The 16,844-nt window shown below is 46.6% G+C and overlaps 1 protein-coding gene across 1 annotated transcript; it reads right to left on the reverse strand.

Moving 5' to 3' along the window:
* Positions 1-2,042: 2,042 nt before the first annotated feature.
* Positions 2,043-6,086, reverse strand: RIPK3 (receptor interacting serine/threonine kinase 3). The gene is made up of 10 exons (XM_084896445.1): positions 5,904-6,086; positions 5,554-5,694; positions 5,072-5,381; positions 4,457-4,593; positions 4,286-4,332; positions 3,903-4,070; positions 3,713-3,792; positions 3,135-3,482; positions 2,959-3,007; positions 2,043-2,359 (listed from the first exon to the last, which is right to left on the reverse strand). The coding sequence occupies exons 1-10, from the start codon at positions 5,921-5,923 to the stop codon at positions 2,172-2,174; spliced, it is 1,488 nt and encodes a 495-aa protein (XP_084752571.1). The 5' UTR covers positions 5,924-6,086; the 3' UTR covers positions 2,043-2,171.
* Positions 6,087-16,844: the final 10,758 nt, after the last annotated feature.

The following is a 16,844-nucleotide window of genomic DNA, read 5'->3' on the forward strand; positions in this document are numbered from 1 at the left end:
TCTCCCGCCATCGCCAGCTCCGGGGTTGGGGGCAGGTCTGTGCATAGCTTTGAGAAGCCATAGCTTCCCACTCCCCGACACACACAGAGACCCAAAGGCCCCCACCTCAGAGGTAACTTGCATGTGAGTGTGTGTGGTGGAGAGAGGTGGTGGTGTGGGGGCTGACCTCGGAGAAACTGGAGGGGTCTCTCCTGCTGGGCAAAATTCCCATGGAGAGCCCCTCCCCAGGACCCTCCAGCCCAGTCTTTGTAGCCTAGAAGAAAAGGAGGGACAGTATCTAATCCCAGAGTTTGGTTTAGGGTCAGGTTTTGCCTGCTCTGGAGGAAGTGCCCTGCCCTGAGATTAGAGTGGGCCCAGGAGCCAGGCCTCTGGGATTCCTTCCTGCCACGGCTGGGCCCTGACCTTGTGTGCCATGGCATTGCCCACCCCCAGCTCTCAGCATTTTGCTTCCGGTATCAGGGAGACTGCATTGCCTCCCCCACCCTCAATGCCCTCTCCCCAACTTCCCATCCACATCCCTTCCCTCCTATGTCTGACACCTTAGCTTTCTGCGTGATACTTTGTTTAAAATACCACCATTTTCATAGTCAGCAAAATAGCAGACACATATCGTGGCAATATCTTTACTGTTACAGCTCCCTAGGGCAATGGAGACTAAGGAGAAAATAAACAAATGGGACTACATCAAAATAAAAAGCTCTGCACAGCAAAAGAAGCCATAAAAAAAAAAACAACAACAAGAAAGCCCACTGCATGGGAGAATATATTTGCCAATGCTATTTCAGATAAGGGCTTAATTTCCAAAATTTACAGGGAACTCATACAACTTAAGAAAAGGAAGGTAATTCGACAGTCTGCCTGTTGTTTTACTGTCTCTATATCTGTCTCTTGGTTCATCAATTTATAATGTTCTTTATCATCCACAAATGAGTGAGTAAACAATCTAATAAAAAAATGGGCAAAGGACTTAGACACTTTTCAAAAGTGGACATACAGAAGGCTAAGAGACATGAAAACATGCTCAAAGTCACTAACCATCTGAGAGATGCAAATCAAAACAGCAATGAGATAACATCTTACACCTGTCAGAACAAATCAACAAACAGACAAGGGCTGGAGAGGATGTGGAGAAAAAAGAAACCCTTGTGCTCTGCTGGTGGGAATGCAGACTGGTGCAGCCACTGTGGAGAACAGTATGGCATTTCCTCAAAAAATTAAAAATGGACCTCCCATTTGACTGAGCCACCTCACTCTTAGGAATATATCTGAAGAAATCAGAAAGACCAATCAGAAAGGACATATGAACCCCTATGTTCCTAGCAGCACAATTTAAATAGCTAAGATTTGGAAACAGCGTAAGTGCCCATCAGCAGATGAGTGGATTAGAAAACTGTGGCACATCTACACAATGGAATACTACGCTGTGGTAAAAAAGAAGGAATTCTTTTTTTAAATATATTTTATTGATTTTTTGCAGAGAGGAAGAGAGAGGGATAGAGAGTTAGAAACATCGATGAGAGAGAATCATCGATCAGCTGCCTCCTGCACACCCCTAATGGGGATGTGACTGCAACCAAGGTACATGCACTTGACTGGAATTGAACCCGGGACCTTTCAGTCTGCAGGTTGATGCTCTATCCACTGAGCCAAACCAGTTTTGGCAAAAAAAGAAGGAATTCTTATCATTCACAACAGCATGGATGGACATGGAGAGCATTATGTGAAGCAAAATAAGCCAGCCAGAGAAAGATAAATATTACATGTTCTCACTCATTTTTGGAAAATAATGAACAAAATAGGTCCAGAGACATAGAAGCATCAAACAGACCATCAAACTTTAGAGGGAAGGCAGGTTGGGGACAGTAAGAGACCAACCAAAGGACCTGTATGCATGCATAAAAACATAACCAATGCACACAGACACTAGGAGGCTGAGGGCCTATGCTTGGGGAGGGGGGCGGGGGGAAGGAGTGGCTTGGGAGAGGTCAATGGGAGAAAAAGGAGACATAGGTAATACTATATGTAATACTTTAAACAATAAAGAAATTTAAAAAATGCCACCACTTTATTGGTTCCTGGGGGCACAAAGTTAGTTTGGGTGCAGGCCTAGTGGCCTTCAAAGGAACTCTCAGCGAGTTGCCTCAAATCCAGGAGGCAGTTTAGATGCTCCATCAACTTCTGTCATTATTATACTGGCCCCGTGGCCTAGTCCAGGCATCAGGTTCTTGTGGCACTTCTTTTGTAGCTGCTTGTGTGTGGGCAGTGCTACCAGCTCCACCAAAGAAACAAGGTATCACCATGTGGTTGTTGTTTCCAATCTGCACTCCTTGGCAGTTTTGGATGCCAGGGTACCATGGCTCTTTAAAAGAAACAGAGGTGTTAGTGTGAGGGCTACTTAGGGGGAGCAGAGAGGGGAGGGGCAGCAGCACCTCGTGTTCACCCTGGGGAAACACAGAGACAGGGGCATCACAGGGCCTCCCCCGGAAGGTGTCAGGATGCCCTTGCCTTTCCCCGGCAGGCTGCCCCTTCGGAACTGGGTGTGCAGAAGCTCAAGAAGTGGTGGCAGCTGATGTTTTTGACCCGGGTATTTGGATCTTTTCTGCTTGGAGGCCCTCAGTACCGACATAGCCACAATGGAATCTGGGGGTTCACAGGGTTGGTGCTGGGGAGCTAGAAGGCCTAGGACAAACCCAGGCTTTGCTGCAATCTCAGCAGGATTCAATCTCAAAGGGTATCAGTTTCTTCATTTGTGAAATGAGAAGATTAGAGTAAGTGGCCTCTAGCCCTTTCTTTCCCCTTTTTTACCCTTCCTTGGGTAGGACTGGCAGCACCCCATACACAAGGAGCTTCAAAAGAGGGCTTCTATATATGGTCTAGACTCAGAGGATGAAGCTGGTGGAAGAATGGGGGGGGGTGGGGGAGATATAGGGGGCGGGTGTAAGGAGTGGCTATGGTTACCTTTCATTGGATTTGGTCCTGGCCTGTGGGTGCCATATCTCTCAGACCCCTGTGAACAACACAGAGCTCTCAGACTCCCTGTCTCGAGGCCTGTTTCCCGAGCATACTTCCTCAGTTCCAAGTTTTCCTTGAAAAGAGGACACTATTTGCATCCCCTAGGCCTGCCAAAGTCTCACCGGATTTCCTTGGGGTCCAGGACCTGGGGTCCAAGCCGGGGTGGTGTTTCTGAATGGTGAGGTCCCTGAAGTTGGGGGCGGTTGGGCAGTTGAATCAGAAGGTGTCCCTGCTGTCGAGGCAGGCGGAACATGCTTTTCCTGAGCCTTGGTCTTCTCAGGAAGGTTTGTACATTTTTCAGAAACAGAGTTGGGAGCCTCTTTCAGACTCAGGTCTTTCAGCATGTCAGAGACCACGGGACCGGGGCCTCCCGGGTGTGCCCCACGGCCATCCATTTCTGTCCCCTTTGAGCCTGGCTCCGAGGCAGACAGCCTGTTGCTGTTCCTGCGCTCTGACAGGAACTTCTTCACCTGTAAGAAGAGAACTTGCTGGTGTGGAGGTGGGAGAGCCAGTGTAAGCCCCAGGAAGACGAATCCTGGTCCATAAACTGCTGTCAGGGCATCAGGAGTGGGTGGGGAGAGTGGGATGCGGGTTGAGGCATAAGGAGCAGTGGTCAGTGGGGAGTCACCGGGTGGCCAAGGGAGCCGTGTGGTGCCATTCCTTCCCAGCTCTCAGATTGGAGCTGGTGTTGGCTACTCACTGTGGAGACAGCAGCATCCATTTCTGTACCAGCTTTATCTAGTACCAGGCTGAGGGCTTTCTCAGTGTACGATCGGCAATCTGGAGAGAAGGCAGAGTGGGTTGCAGGTGAGCAAAACTTCTTTCTCTGGGAAAGCTCTCTGCTGACAGATCGAGGCCCAACCCAGCTGCTAGTTAAGCGGCCAGCTCACCTTGGAAGGAAAGCCTCTCCTTGGGCTCTTGGGCCCAACAGTGCGGTAGTAACTCCAACAGTCCCTCCAGGCCAGGAGTCTCAGGGCCGGGCTGGGGCAGCTCTGACAGTGGGGGCCGGGCTTGGAACTCACTCACAGATTCTTGCACCACTGATGTCCGGCTCACTACTGAGGTGGGGGGGGGCGGGACATGAAGAGAAAGCATTCAGAGTTGGAGGGCGACCTGCTCCATCAAAGAACAGGGCAGGGAGTGTAGTCCAAGGGGAGAAGGGGGGAGAGGGGTTGGACAGTCTGAGCAAGTAAGCAGGAAGTTGGAGTGCTTGGAGGCTTTCAGGAGGAGGGCGCCTGGCGTTAAGGACCCAATAGTCTGCTTCAAGTCTTACTCTCAGCTTCTCTTCCTGCAAGCACTGCCCACATTAGGATCCCGAAGCTGCAAGAGACAAAAAACAGAGGCTTCTCCTAACCTCTGGCAAAACTTCTTTCATACATCTTCCCCTAGAAGGGGCCAGAGAGGTGTACACATTGAGGATGTGTGTTTGGCATGGGTGTCTTACCTGAAGACATCACTCTTCATAGAGGCTCTCTTGGACAATAGTTCTGGGGCCATGTAGGCTGGGGTGCCCCCTGGCTCCCCAGAACTTGCCCCTGACTGTGAGCCTCCCAGAAATGTGGACAGGCCAAAATCTGCCAGCTGCAAAGGAAGGAAAGGAAGAGGAAGTGAAGGATGGACAATGCCAGGCAGCTTCCAGAATCCTTTTTTCCTCCCCTTACCCTCTCCCAAACCAGAAGATACAGGTCCAGCCTTGTAAAGGGGGTGAGGAGGGTTAGGGAAACAGGAGGATCAATTGGGCCTTGGTTTGAAGGTCTGCATTCTCTCTGAGGGTGGGTCAAGGTCTGAGTCAAGGCCTGAGCTGTCAGCCATGGGTCTTTGGAGAGCCTAGTGGGGTGGGCATGTGGAAGTGGCTGTGTTGGTCAGGGCCTCTATCACTTGGTGTGGCAGGGGCTAAAGCTTCTGGATAGGCCTTGACACTTGGGCAGCCCTATGTCCAGAGGGAGATGCTGAGGGTATTCCGTAGACAGAGCTGCAGCAGCTGCAGTAGTTGGTGGGGCTGGAGTGGCTCTGGGGCACGAGCTATCTAGAGGCTGGGCTGGGGTATGGACAGGCTGACCTTGGCATGCAGGTCCGGGTCCAGCAGGACGTTGGAGGGCTTCAGGTCCCGGTGCAGAAGCACGGGGTTCAGGCTGTGCAGGTAACACATCCCGAGCACCAACTCGTGCAGCAGGCGGCAGATAAGTGGCCAGGGCCGAGGGCATTCGGGTTGCAGCAACCCTGCCAGGGAACCGTTCTCCATGAACCGAGTCACCAGAGCCGGCCCCGATGTGTGGTCCCACTCCAGCTTATCGGTGATCCCCATCAGGGACAGCACGTTGGGGTGACGCAGACTTGCCATGGCCTTCACTTCACTGGTTATCCTCTTCCTATACTCCAGGAGAGAGTTGGAGTCTTGCTCTGATGGGCAGATCCCTCCCTTCCCCACTCAGGCATGCACCCTCCACCCTCCCCCTCCCCCACCCCCCATCCCCGCCCCAGGACAGCAGCCTGCCTCCTCAGCAAGACCCTGGCTAGTCAACCAGCAGTGGGGACACTCACGAGTCAACGATCTTGACTGCCACATCGTAACCCCATGTCTGGTGTTGCGCCTGGAACACTGTGCCAAACCCGCCTTGGCCGATGAACTTCGGGTTCTTCAAGTCCTCGATGGACACCAGGGGGGCTGGGGTATCTTTTTGCCTGGGAGAAGGGGCCTCTTCACCAGCTGGTATTGGTCCCAAGTCCCACAACCCCTCTGCCCTATGTGCCACCCCCAGCCTAGGGACTCAGAAGGATCAGTACAATCCACAGCCTCCCCGTGAGCCCCACTGTCCCCTGGCCTTGGTACCAGCACAACCGCAGTCCCAGAGTGAGTCCAAGGGGCACCCTGTGACTCATTCTCCACTCACCATAACTTGCTGGAAGACATCAAACTGGAAGGTGCCAGGCGCTTCTAGAAGTTTCGAGTTCACACGGATGGAGTGACTTCTGGGAAGAGGGTTTGTGTTAGAGAGGAGCCTATGGTTGGGGAGAAGGGTCAATCTCCCTTCTTAAGCCGCTGCACTAATTCCACTTCCCTACCCAGAGAGACTGAAGAACTTCCGGTTATAAGAGCAGCAGACGGCGTTTACATTTCTTCCCGCCCCTGCAGTCCCCGCCCCAAAGGGGCTGGGCAGAAGGAAGCTTAGGGCTTGTCTTTTCTAACTAGTATTTCCTTGAATACCTGGCAGCTTGGTTAGTTGTCACTTGCATTTAGGGTACCATGAAGGAGTCCTCACATTCCAGGAACCCACAATCAACCCATTCCTACAGCCAGTGTCTCTCCCTCTCCCACAAGCCTTCCAGCTGCACCACCTGCCAGGCCTGGGCTGGGGATGGGATGGAGCTGAGGAGGGTTTTGTGGTCCTAAGGCTCATCTCCCCCACAGCTATCCTAAGACCATAGCTAACACTTCTGTTATGCTCACCATGTGCCAGGTACGAAGATGAGCTTATTTATTCTCACCTCTTTATGGATAAGAAAATACAGGCATTGATAGTTTACCTCGCCCAAGCCAGTGTGGAACTTCAAAGCCAGCCTCCTAACCATCAAGCTTTCCTCTTTTCACACAGGCTTCAGGGCTGTCCCCTCAGGTGGTGGTGAAGGTGGCTGAGGAAGGTGTGAGGCATCCAACCGTGTGCTGATGGGTCCCTGTCTGTATTCCTGCCCTTTCTTCCCTGGATGTCATCTTTCTATTCCCAGGAGAGAGTTGGAGTCCTTGACAGCTGCTCTCACTGAGGCAAGCCCCTGGCATTGGTAGTGACTTGTCTGCTGGGCCTGTGGTAGGCTTGATGAATGGCCCAGCCAGCGGCTTGTTGACAGGGAGGTGTATGCTGCAGTGGAATCACCTCAGCGAGTCCCTACCCTCTCCCCCACATGCCAACTCCTTCATGCTTATTCCTTGGTTTACACACCTTCCCCACAAGCATATGCTCTGGAAAAGGGCTTTTCAGAACTCAGGAGCTTGGGGAGCCTTAGGGATTTAGAATAGACAAAGAGTTAATTTAACCATGCAATGCCTGACCAGGGCTGGAGCTTGTGCGAACGATACAGCCAGCTCTGGGCACCCAGTCCTTCTCAGGGAGACGGTAGCTCCTAGGGCTTCCTTAAGAAACCATCACCCCAGCTGGGGCTCCATACTCACTGGGAGGAAAAGGAGGTGGGGTTTCTTTATGGTTTAGGGGTTGTCTCCTGCACAGCTGACAGAATCAATCTGAAATAGACTTTATTATAGAGATATGACGGTGTCTCACAGACTATAAAGGCAAGTGCATCAGGTCCTCAAAAAAGTGTAGTCAAGAGCAGAGAGGGCAGCCATTCCCCTCATGATCCTCTTTAGGGAGAAGATCCTGGATCAACATCTGGGCTCCACTCAAGGGGAGCAGGCAGAAAGGAGCTAGGGGGGTGTTTAAAGACCTCCACCCCCCCAACAAAAAAGGCCTTTCTATGGTAGAATTTCTTAGATTGGGACAAGACCCTGAGAATCATGAGTAAGCTGTTATAAAGTATGGGGCTGGAGATAGTTTCAGAGCCTGTACTGCTTTAAAAAAAAAATATTTTTTTTAAATTGATTTTAGAGAGGAAAGGAGAGGGAGAGAGAGATAGAAATAGAAGCACGCCCCCTACCAGGAATGGAGCCCGCAACCAGGACACGAGCCCTTGACCAAAATGGAACCAAGGGTGCTTCAGTCCACAGGCTGACGCTCAGTTCACTAAATCAAACCGGCTAGGGTCCTATACTGCTTTTTAAAGAAAAAAAAAATTATTGATTTTTTTACAGAGAGGAAGGGAGAGAAATAGAGAGTTAGAAACATCTATGAGAGAGAAACATTCATCAGCTGCCTCCTGCACACTCCCTACTGGGGATGTGCCTGCAACCAAGGTACATGCCCTTGATCAGAATTGAACCTGGGGCCCTTGAGTCCACAGGCCGGCGCTCTATCCACTGAGCCAAACTGGTTAGGGCTGTACTGCTTTTTGACTCAAAATAAGCCAAACCCCTTTAAAAGAAGAAGGAGTGTCCGAGAAGACCCTCTGCTTCAGGCAGAAGGGAACAGGTGAGATGAGATTTGAAGCTTCAGCCTTTCCTGAGGCCTGGTGCCTCTGACCACAGTTGTCCCAGACTTTTGGATTCCATTTGGTGTCTGTCATCCCTTCAGCTCTCTGCTCCTGATAGTCCTCGGTTACTTTCAGTCCAGCCCTAGTACCTGCTCTGGCTCCCTATCCCTAGTTGTTGGGGTGAGGGGTGAAGAGCAAAGGGTGTGGTCTCTCTTCATATTCTAGTCCTACCTACTTCTCATCTGTTGTTTGATTAAGAGATTCCAATTATAGATCAAATGGCATTAATTAATAAGGTAATAGCAAAAAAGATTGTGGATAATTTTTATTTTCCTTAGTGTTTGCATATATTATTTTTACAAATACTTAAAGAAGGAAGAAGATTGTAATTATGCAAAGATTTGTTTAAAATAGTAAGGGGAAAAAAAACCCAGAACCCTAAATATCCAATAATTAGAAAAAGATTAAATAAATTATGCAATAGAATACTATATAGACCCTGGTCAGGTAGCTCAATTGGTTAGAGCTTAGTTCTCATACACCAACGTTGTGGGTTCAATCCTGGGACAGAAAACATAACAAGAATCAACCAATGAATCCATAAATAAGTAGAACAACAAATTGATGTTTTTTTTTCCTCTCTCCCTGTGACTCTCTCTAAAATAAAATTTAAAAAAATGTAAAAGAGAAGACTATATAACCATTAAGATGATGTTCTAGACCTATTATTTATTTTTATAATAAATGTTTTTCATATTTCAAGTGGGGGAAAAAGCAGGTTAGAAAACAACTTGCACCACATAATCACTTAAGAAAAAGCTCTTCAGTACTATGAGTTCTCAAAAGCTTCCCATAGCAGAAAACTTAAATGCTATATAAAACACAACAAATACATATTTTTAAAATTCCTCAGTGAGCTCCCCCAAATAAAGGTAATCCAGCAAGGGCACCCCCTTGAAACCAACAACACAAAACAGAAGGTAAATAGTAAATAAACAAAGAGGTCAACTTACTAGAAACCTAGAGCGTTCGGGACTGGGTTTCCTATGTGTATGGAAGGTTGGGGAGAACCAGACACTCAGCCCTAGGGTCGAGGAGGACGGAAGAGCTAAATGTGAGACACCGTCGTCTGCCGAAGCTGGGACCTTTAAAAAGGTTAGATTCTTAGTGGAAAGGATAAAGTCCACCTGCTTACAGAGGGAACCTACACGGAAAACTGTCTAGGCTGCAGCACTCGATGTTAATGTTAATAAAGATGTTAGTTTCCATGTGAGGCCCGCTCTCTTCCCTTTGATTAAATAAGCCACACTCTGAGAAATGTAATGGCCCAGATTATTAATGCCCCCGGGAGTCCAGCAGGTGCAAACTGAATCCTCCTTAGAGGAAAGCATCCTCAATCCAGGCTTCTGGTTTAAATTGAGCCAAATTTAAATTTAAAAAACATTACTAAATATATAAGAATTCAAATCACTCTGAAGGAGAATCAGCAGGAACAAAAATGAACAGGTTTAGATTTTTTTTCAAATGTATTTTATTGATTTTTTTACAGAGAGGAAGGGAGAAGGATAGAGAGTTAGAAACATCGATGAAAGAGAAACATTGATCAGCTGCCTCTTGCACAGTGGGTATGTGCCCACAACCAAAGTACATGCCCCTGACTAGAATTGAACCCGGGATCCTTCAGTTCGCAGGCCAACACTCTATCCACTGAGCCAAACCAGTTTCTGCTGAATAGGATTAGACTTTTAAGGACTTCAGCATTTTGAATAATCAGATAATCTAAAGAAGTTATTAAGAAAGGCTTAAAGAATAGAAGATAGAGCAGAAAAACTGAGTAAGGAATACGAGATTATAACAAATGCTCAGACAGATTTAGGAAAAAAATGGAATATAAAAAATATATGTATCCGTTGAAATTAAAATTGCAATCCTTGATTAAATAGAAGATACTGCTGGAGAGACAAAAGATGCTAAGTTCACAGTGTGAACTTTGAGACTGGCCAAATGGGCTTTTATCCCCCTCCCCCCTTGCATGAGTCATTATTACCATCATATCATCAACAATGATAAAAGCTAGTCTGGCCGAAGCCAGTTTGGCTCAGTTGTAGAGCGTCGGTCTGTGGACTGAAGGGTCCCAGGTTCCATTCCGGTCAAGGGCATTCACCTTGGTTGTGGGCACATCCCCGGTAGGGGGTGTGCAAGAGGCAGCTGGTTGATGTTTCTCTCTCATCGACGTTTCTAGCTCTCTATCTCTCTCCCTTTCTCTCTGTTAAAAAAAAAAAAAAAAAAAAAAAATATATATATATATATATATATATATATATATATATATATATATATATATATATAAAGCTAGTCTGTTTACAGTTCACAGTCCACAAAGCGCATTCACAGTATGTCATCACAAGCCTGTGAGGTGGGACCAATTGTCCAGTTTTGTCCACGAAGAAATAAAAAGACCTCCCTTTTTGTCTGGATGTGAAAGTGATAAGACCTTTTTTTACTGTGACAGTGCAAAACCCTCCCCCTGGCACAAGTCTGCTCTACTCATCAGGAAAATCCTTATCTCTGCTCCCAGCTGCGGAAAAACAAACCTTGACCAGAGAAGGACTGGTGCAACGATGAGCAAATGAACTGAGCCTGGGCTGCACTGATCTTGGAAAAGTCTAAATACAAGCCCCAGGGTTTGAGCGGAGGATGGAAAGGGGTCTGTGATATTTCGATTTATAATAAAAATATACATTTGTTCTTTGGCCCCATTCCTGGCAACAGTCCTGCTAAAACCCTTGGAATTTCCCCTGAAGAAAGTGGGAAAGGTGCCTTTTTTAAGTCAATGAAGTGACTTTTGGGAAAACCCTTAGGTAAACTAAGAACCGGGCTGGTTGCCAGGGGAAACAACCCGGTGTTTGGAGAGTTGGAACTTTCAGTCACATCTGCTCCAAGGAGGGCAGAGGAGCTGCAGTTTGAATCAACTGCCAAAGCCACCGATTCAGTCACACCCCCGTATGAAGCCTCCATTAAACCTCAGAAAGGACTGGACTCTCAAAGAGCTTCCAGGTTAATGAACAAGTGGAGGTCCTGGGAGGCTGGTGCCTGGAGAGCATGGGAGCTCCGAGCCCTCTCCCGCATACCTGGCCCTATCCATCTCTCCACCGGCTTCCCCGGAGCTGTCAATGTGCTCTCTGGCCCCTGTCCTCCAGGCCACTGCTTCAGTTGCTCCCCTAGCTGGACGCCTGATGGTCAAAACACATGCTCTTCGGACAGGCTGCCTGGGATTGAATTCTGGCTCTACAAGTTACTACCGGTAGCTGTTTGATATTCGGTGGTTTACTCAATCTCTCTGAGCTTCAGTTTATGATAATACCTATTGGATTGGGTTGCTGTGAGGATGAAATGAAATGAGGCATTTCCGGGTGCGTAGTATGTGCTTGATGAGCGATAGGCATTGATACAATAACCATCACGGTGTTTCCAATCGGAGGGACATTTCTCACTCTCCATGTATTTGTACAGGAGAGACAAATGGTTTAGCTGCTGCTCAGTGAAATAGCTAGCATTTCCTTTTCTTGGTAAATTCCCAGCCCCGCCCTTCCTCCCCTTTAATGACTAACCCCCTCAGGTATTCTCTCTCCTCTCTCCCAGATGGATGCCAGTTCAGAGTGAACAGCTGGGGAAGTCACTCACATCCCAGCTTTGGTCTTGAGGAGAGCGGGCTTTAGTCCTGGGTCTCTAGCTTCTCCCACGGAAAGGCCCTCCAGGTTGTCTGTTTGGCAAGGAGTTGCTCCCCAGGATTGAGAAGATTACACTGTTAACCCAAGCGTGGGCTTTGGGTCCAGGCAGCTGCCTTTGCTGCGCCAAGCCACAGGTCCTCAGGCCACCTTTGAGTTGAGCTGCAGGTGTGGAGGATGGTCCCCACAACCCTGCCTGGCCTTGTCTCTGTTTTTCTCCCTCAGTTGACAGAGGTGTGGCCAAAAGAGAGAAGAGTTAATGCTCTGAATATAATCTTCACCAGCCTCCAGATCTTCAGAGTTAATTCTAAGCTGGATTCTACAGATCTTTAGGAGGCTCTGATTGGGCTGAGCTCCACATCAGTGGCTAACTCTGGCACCTTTTTATTGGCATTTTCTCCTTCCCTGATTTACATTTTCTTTTCTTTTTAAAAAATATATTTTTATTGAATTTAGAGAGAGAGGAAGGGAGAGGAACAAAGAGATAGAAAGCCTGACTGGAACTAAACCGGTAACCTCTTGGTTCATGGATGGAAGCTCGATCCCTGAGCCACACCAGCTGCCGGGCTCCTGAGTTACATTTTCTGTCCCCGCCTTCCAGATCCCTGGGGCCACCGGCCAGGAAGTCTCAAGTTCTGGTCTCCTGCACTGTGTTCAGGGGACACAATCCAAGCCCTCTGCCCTGTTTCCTCCTCATTGTTTTCCTTCTGAATATCTTTGTGACTAGGACCCTCCCTATCTGGAAGGAAAGAGGAAAGGAGGGGAAAGGAAGGGAATAGAAAGGAATCTGACTGCCTCAGAGATGAGGCATAAGGTATTCTGCCATCTAGGATGGGCTAGGGCACTCTCATCTGGCATCTCACTCAAACTTAAACAACAAACAAGTGAAGCAGATTATTATCAGCCCCATTTTAGGGCTGAAGGAACTGAAGAGGCTGTGAGAGGTTAAGTAACCAGCCCTGGCCAAGCTCATAAACAACTTTGTGGCAGAACAGGGTTTTAAACCCAGATTCATGCTCTTTCAGACACTTCCCTTTATGGGTGGGGTTCTTTAAAAGAATCTGAAAGCAAAACTTTTTTTTTTTTTAAATCATATTTCAATTTATTGGCATTGTCAATCTATGAACAGGACAGGTATGTTCCCCCACTCATGAAGTGAGATCATTATCTCTCTCCCCCCCTCCCCCCATCCCTTTCTTCCTTCTTTCTTTTTAAATAAGCAGAACTCTGTTGGGGCTTTGGAGAGTTTGCAATTTCCTCCTCTTTTTCAAATGTATTGGGGTGACACTGGTTAACAAAATAGTGTAGGTTTCAGGTGCACAATTCCACAACACTTCATCTGTACACCGCACTGTATATTCACCACCTCAGGTCTCAAGTCAAGTCTCCATCCACCACCATTTATGCCCCCTATATCCTCCTCCACCTCCCTCTACATCCCCACCTCGCTGTTGTCCATTTCCTTGATTTTTTTTCCTCGCTGTTGTCCATTTCCTTGATTTTTTTTCCTCTTCTTTTTGCTCAACCTCTCTACCACCCCCATCCAGCCCACCGCCCACCTCCACCCAGCTATCAGTGTCCTCTCTAAGTCTGTCACTATTTTGCTATTTTCTTGTTAATTAATTTTGCTCATTAGACCCTACATATGAATGAAATCATATAGTACTTGTCTTTCTTTGACTGGCTTATTTCACTTAGCATAATGCTCTCCAGGTCCATCCATGCTGTCACAAAGGGTAAGATTTCCTTCTTTTTCACAGCCAAGTAGTATTTCATTATGTAAATGTACTACATCTTTTTTATCCATTCACCCACTGATGGGCACTTGGGTCATTTTCAATCTGCCATCATATGTGTTCACACACCTTAATCCTGAAAATGTAGCATTTCAAACTTTGGTCAGGGTAGATTATTCCTTTTTCACTTTCACAACGTTTATGCTGCTGCCAGAAGTCTTCTTGGTATTTGCTTTGAATTCTGTTTCCCGTGCGTCTTTCACTGCTTTTGCACAGATCTGGGAGTATGGGATGTGGCTGTTACCAATAGCCACCATGATGTTGGACCCACTCATGAGGTTGCATCAAAGTTAGCTCAGTGGTGACCCAGGAAGCAGGATTTTGAATCATGTAAGATTATTAGTATTTTTAATTAAATATTTTAATAATGTTATTGAAGTAGAAATCTAGCTGGTGCTGCTCATTGGTTACAGTGTCAGCCCACGAACTGAAGGGTCACAGGTTTGATTCCAGTCAAAGGCGGGTACCTTGGTTGCAGATTTGATCTCTGGTCTAGGTTGGATCATGTGCAGGAGCCATCCAATCGATGTGTCTCTCTCACATCAATGTTTCTTTCTCCCCCTCCCTTTCACTCTTTCTAAAAAGAAATCAATGAAGTTTACTTTCAATAAACTGCACATATTTAAGGTGAACAATGTGGTAAGTTTTGACATATGTATATGTCCATGAAACCATCACCACAATTAAGATAGTGAACATATTTATTACACCAAAAAGTTTCCTTGGGCCCCTTTCCCATTCATCCCTTCTGCCTTTCTATGCCACCACCACCCCTGTCTTGGCAACTACTAATTCGCTTAATATCACTTTAGATTGGTTGTCTTTTCTATTTTATATAAATGAAACCACATAGTTCCGTATTTTCCGGCGTATAAGATGACACTGTGTTCTAGTAAAAAGCCTGCTCAGATTGGCCAGAGTCAGAAAGGTGGTCTATTAAAAAAAGAACTGGTGTTGCCTCGGAAGTGGGGGGTAGTCTTATACAGTGAATATAGGCCTAAACCTATGTTTTTAACTGTAAAATTAGGGGGTCGTCTTATACGCCGGAAAATACGGTATGTATTTTTATTGTCTGATCTCTTTCACCCAATGTAATTTTTTTGAGATTCACTTACATTGTTGTGTGTATCAATAGTTCACTCCTTTTTATTGTGGGATTGTGGGGTAGTATTTTATTGTACTACAATTTCTTCATCCATTTACCTGTTCATGAACAATAATTTTTGGCTATTACAAATAAAGCCCCAATGAATATTAATGTACAAGTCTTTGCATGAGCATATGCATTCCATTCTCTTGGAAAAATATCTAAGAGTAGAATGGCTCAATCATATGATAAATATACACTGATATCTGAACACATAATAATCTGGCCACTCAGTATATATCCTATCGAATAAAAGAAAAATATGCAGATTGACCGTCACTCCAATACACAAGATAGCTGCCCCCATGTGGTCAAAAATGGCTGCCCCCATGTGGACACAAGATGGCCACTACAAGATGGCCATCAGGGGAGGGCAATTGGGAGGGACCAGGCCTGCAAGGGAGGGCAGTTGTGGGCTATCAAGCCTGCAGGAGATGGCAGTTAGGGGTGACCAGGCCGACCGGGAAGGGCATTAGGGGTGACCAGACCTGCAGGGAAGCAGTTAGGCATCAATCAGGCTGGAAGGAGAGTGGTTAAAGGGTGATCAGACTGGCAGGCAAAAGTGATTAGGGGCGCCGAAACCGGTTTGGCTCAGTGGTAGAGCGTCGGTCTGCGGACTGAAAGGTCCCAGGTTCGATTCCAGTCAAGGTCATGTACATTGGTTGCGGGCACATCCCCAGTAGGGGGTGTGCAAGGCAGCTGGTCGATGTTTCTCTCTCATCAACATTTCTAGCTCTCTATCTCTCTCCCTTCCTCTCTGTAAAAAAAAAAATCAATAAAATATATTTTAAAAAAAAAGTGATTAGGGGCAATCAGGAAAGCAGGCAGTTGAGCAGCTGGGAGCCAGCAGTCTTAGATTGTGCGAGGGATGTCTGACTATTGGTAGGATTGGGCCTAAACGGGCAGTCAGACATCCCTTAAGGGGTCCCAGATTGGAGAGGGTGCAGGTTGGGCTGAGGGACACCCCCCCCCCCCCCGTGCATGAATTTCGTGCACTGAGACTCTAGTCCTATATAATAAAAGGCTAATATGCAAATTGTCCCCTCGACCAGGAGTTTGACCAGCAGGCAGGCTGACCAACCGCCCATGTCCCCTCCCCCTGGCTATGCTGGCCAGCCCCCACCCATGCACGAATTCATGCACTGCACCTCTAATACACACACACACACACACACACACACACACACACACACACAGAGTGGCCAGATTATTATGCATTCAGAGATCATTATAATCTGGCCACTCAGTGTAAATCTAACTTTATATATATATATATATATATATATATATATATATATATATATATATATATATATATAATTGATTTTTTACAGAGAAGAAGAAAGAGGGGTAGAGAGTTAGAAACATCGATGTGAGAGAAACATCGATCAGCTGCCTCTTGCACATCCTCTACTGGGGATGTGTCCGCAACCAAGGTACATGCCCTTGCCTGGAATCGAACCTAGGGTCTTTCAGTCCACAGACTGACACTCTATCCACTGAGCCAAACCGGTTTCGGCTGTAAATCTAACTATTGAAGAAACTGTTAAAATGATTTTCCAGAGTGGTTGCAGCATCTTATATTCCCACCAGCAATGTGAGAGTTCCAGCCCTTCTCTATCCTTTCCAGTGCCTGGTATGCCCAATACTAGCTGTTCTGACAGGCATTGCATTGTGGTTTTAATTTCCATTTCTATGATGACTAATGATATTGAGCTTCTTTTCATGTGCTTACTTGCCATCCACATATCTTCTTAGATAGGTGTCTGTTCAAAATTTGTCCATATTTTATTGAGTTCTTTGTTTTCTTATTATTGAGTTTTAAAATTTCTTATATATTTGTTTTTCTCTTTGGTGGACTGTGCTTTTGGTGTCATCTATAAGAGATCTTTGCAAATCTAGGGTCACAATTTTTTTTCTTGTTTTCTTCTAAAAGTTTTAGATAAATATTTTTACATTCATATCTGTTAGTTTTATTTTAAAATAGATCTGCTCAATTTAAAGGTTCAGATATCTCTGATTAGTGGATATGTGTGGGTATCCATCTTGGATCTTTTTTTACCTTTTTCTCTCTCTCTCTTT

The sequence above is a fragment of the Pipistrellus hanaki genome, assembly GCF_964339955.1.
Source record: "Pipistrellus hanaki genome assembly, chromosome: 1".
Taxonomy (NCBI): Eukaryota; Metazoa; Chordata; class Mammalia; order Chiroptera; family Vespertilionidae; genus Pipistrellus; species Pipistrellus hanaki.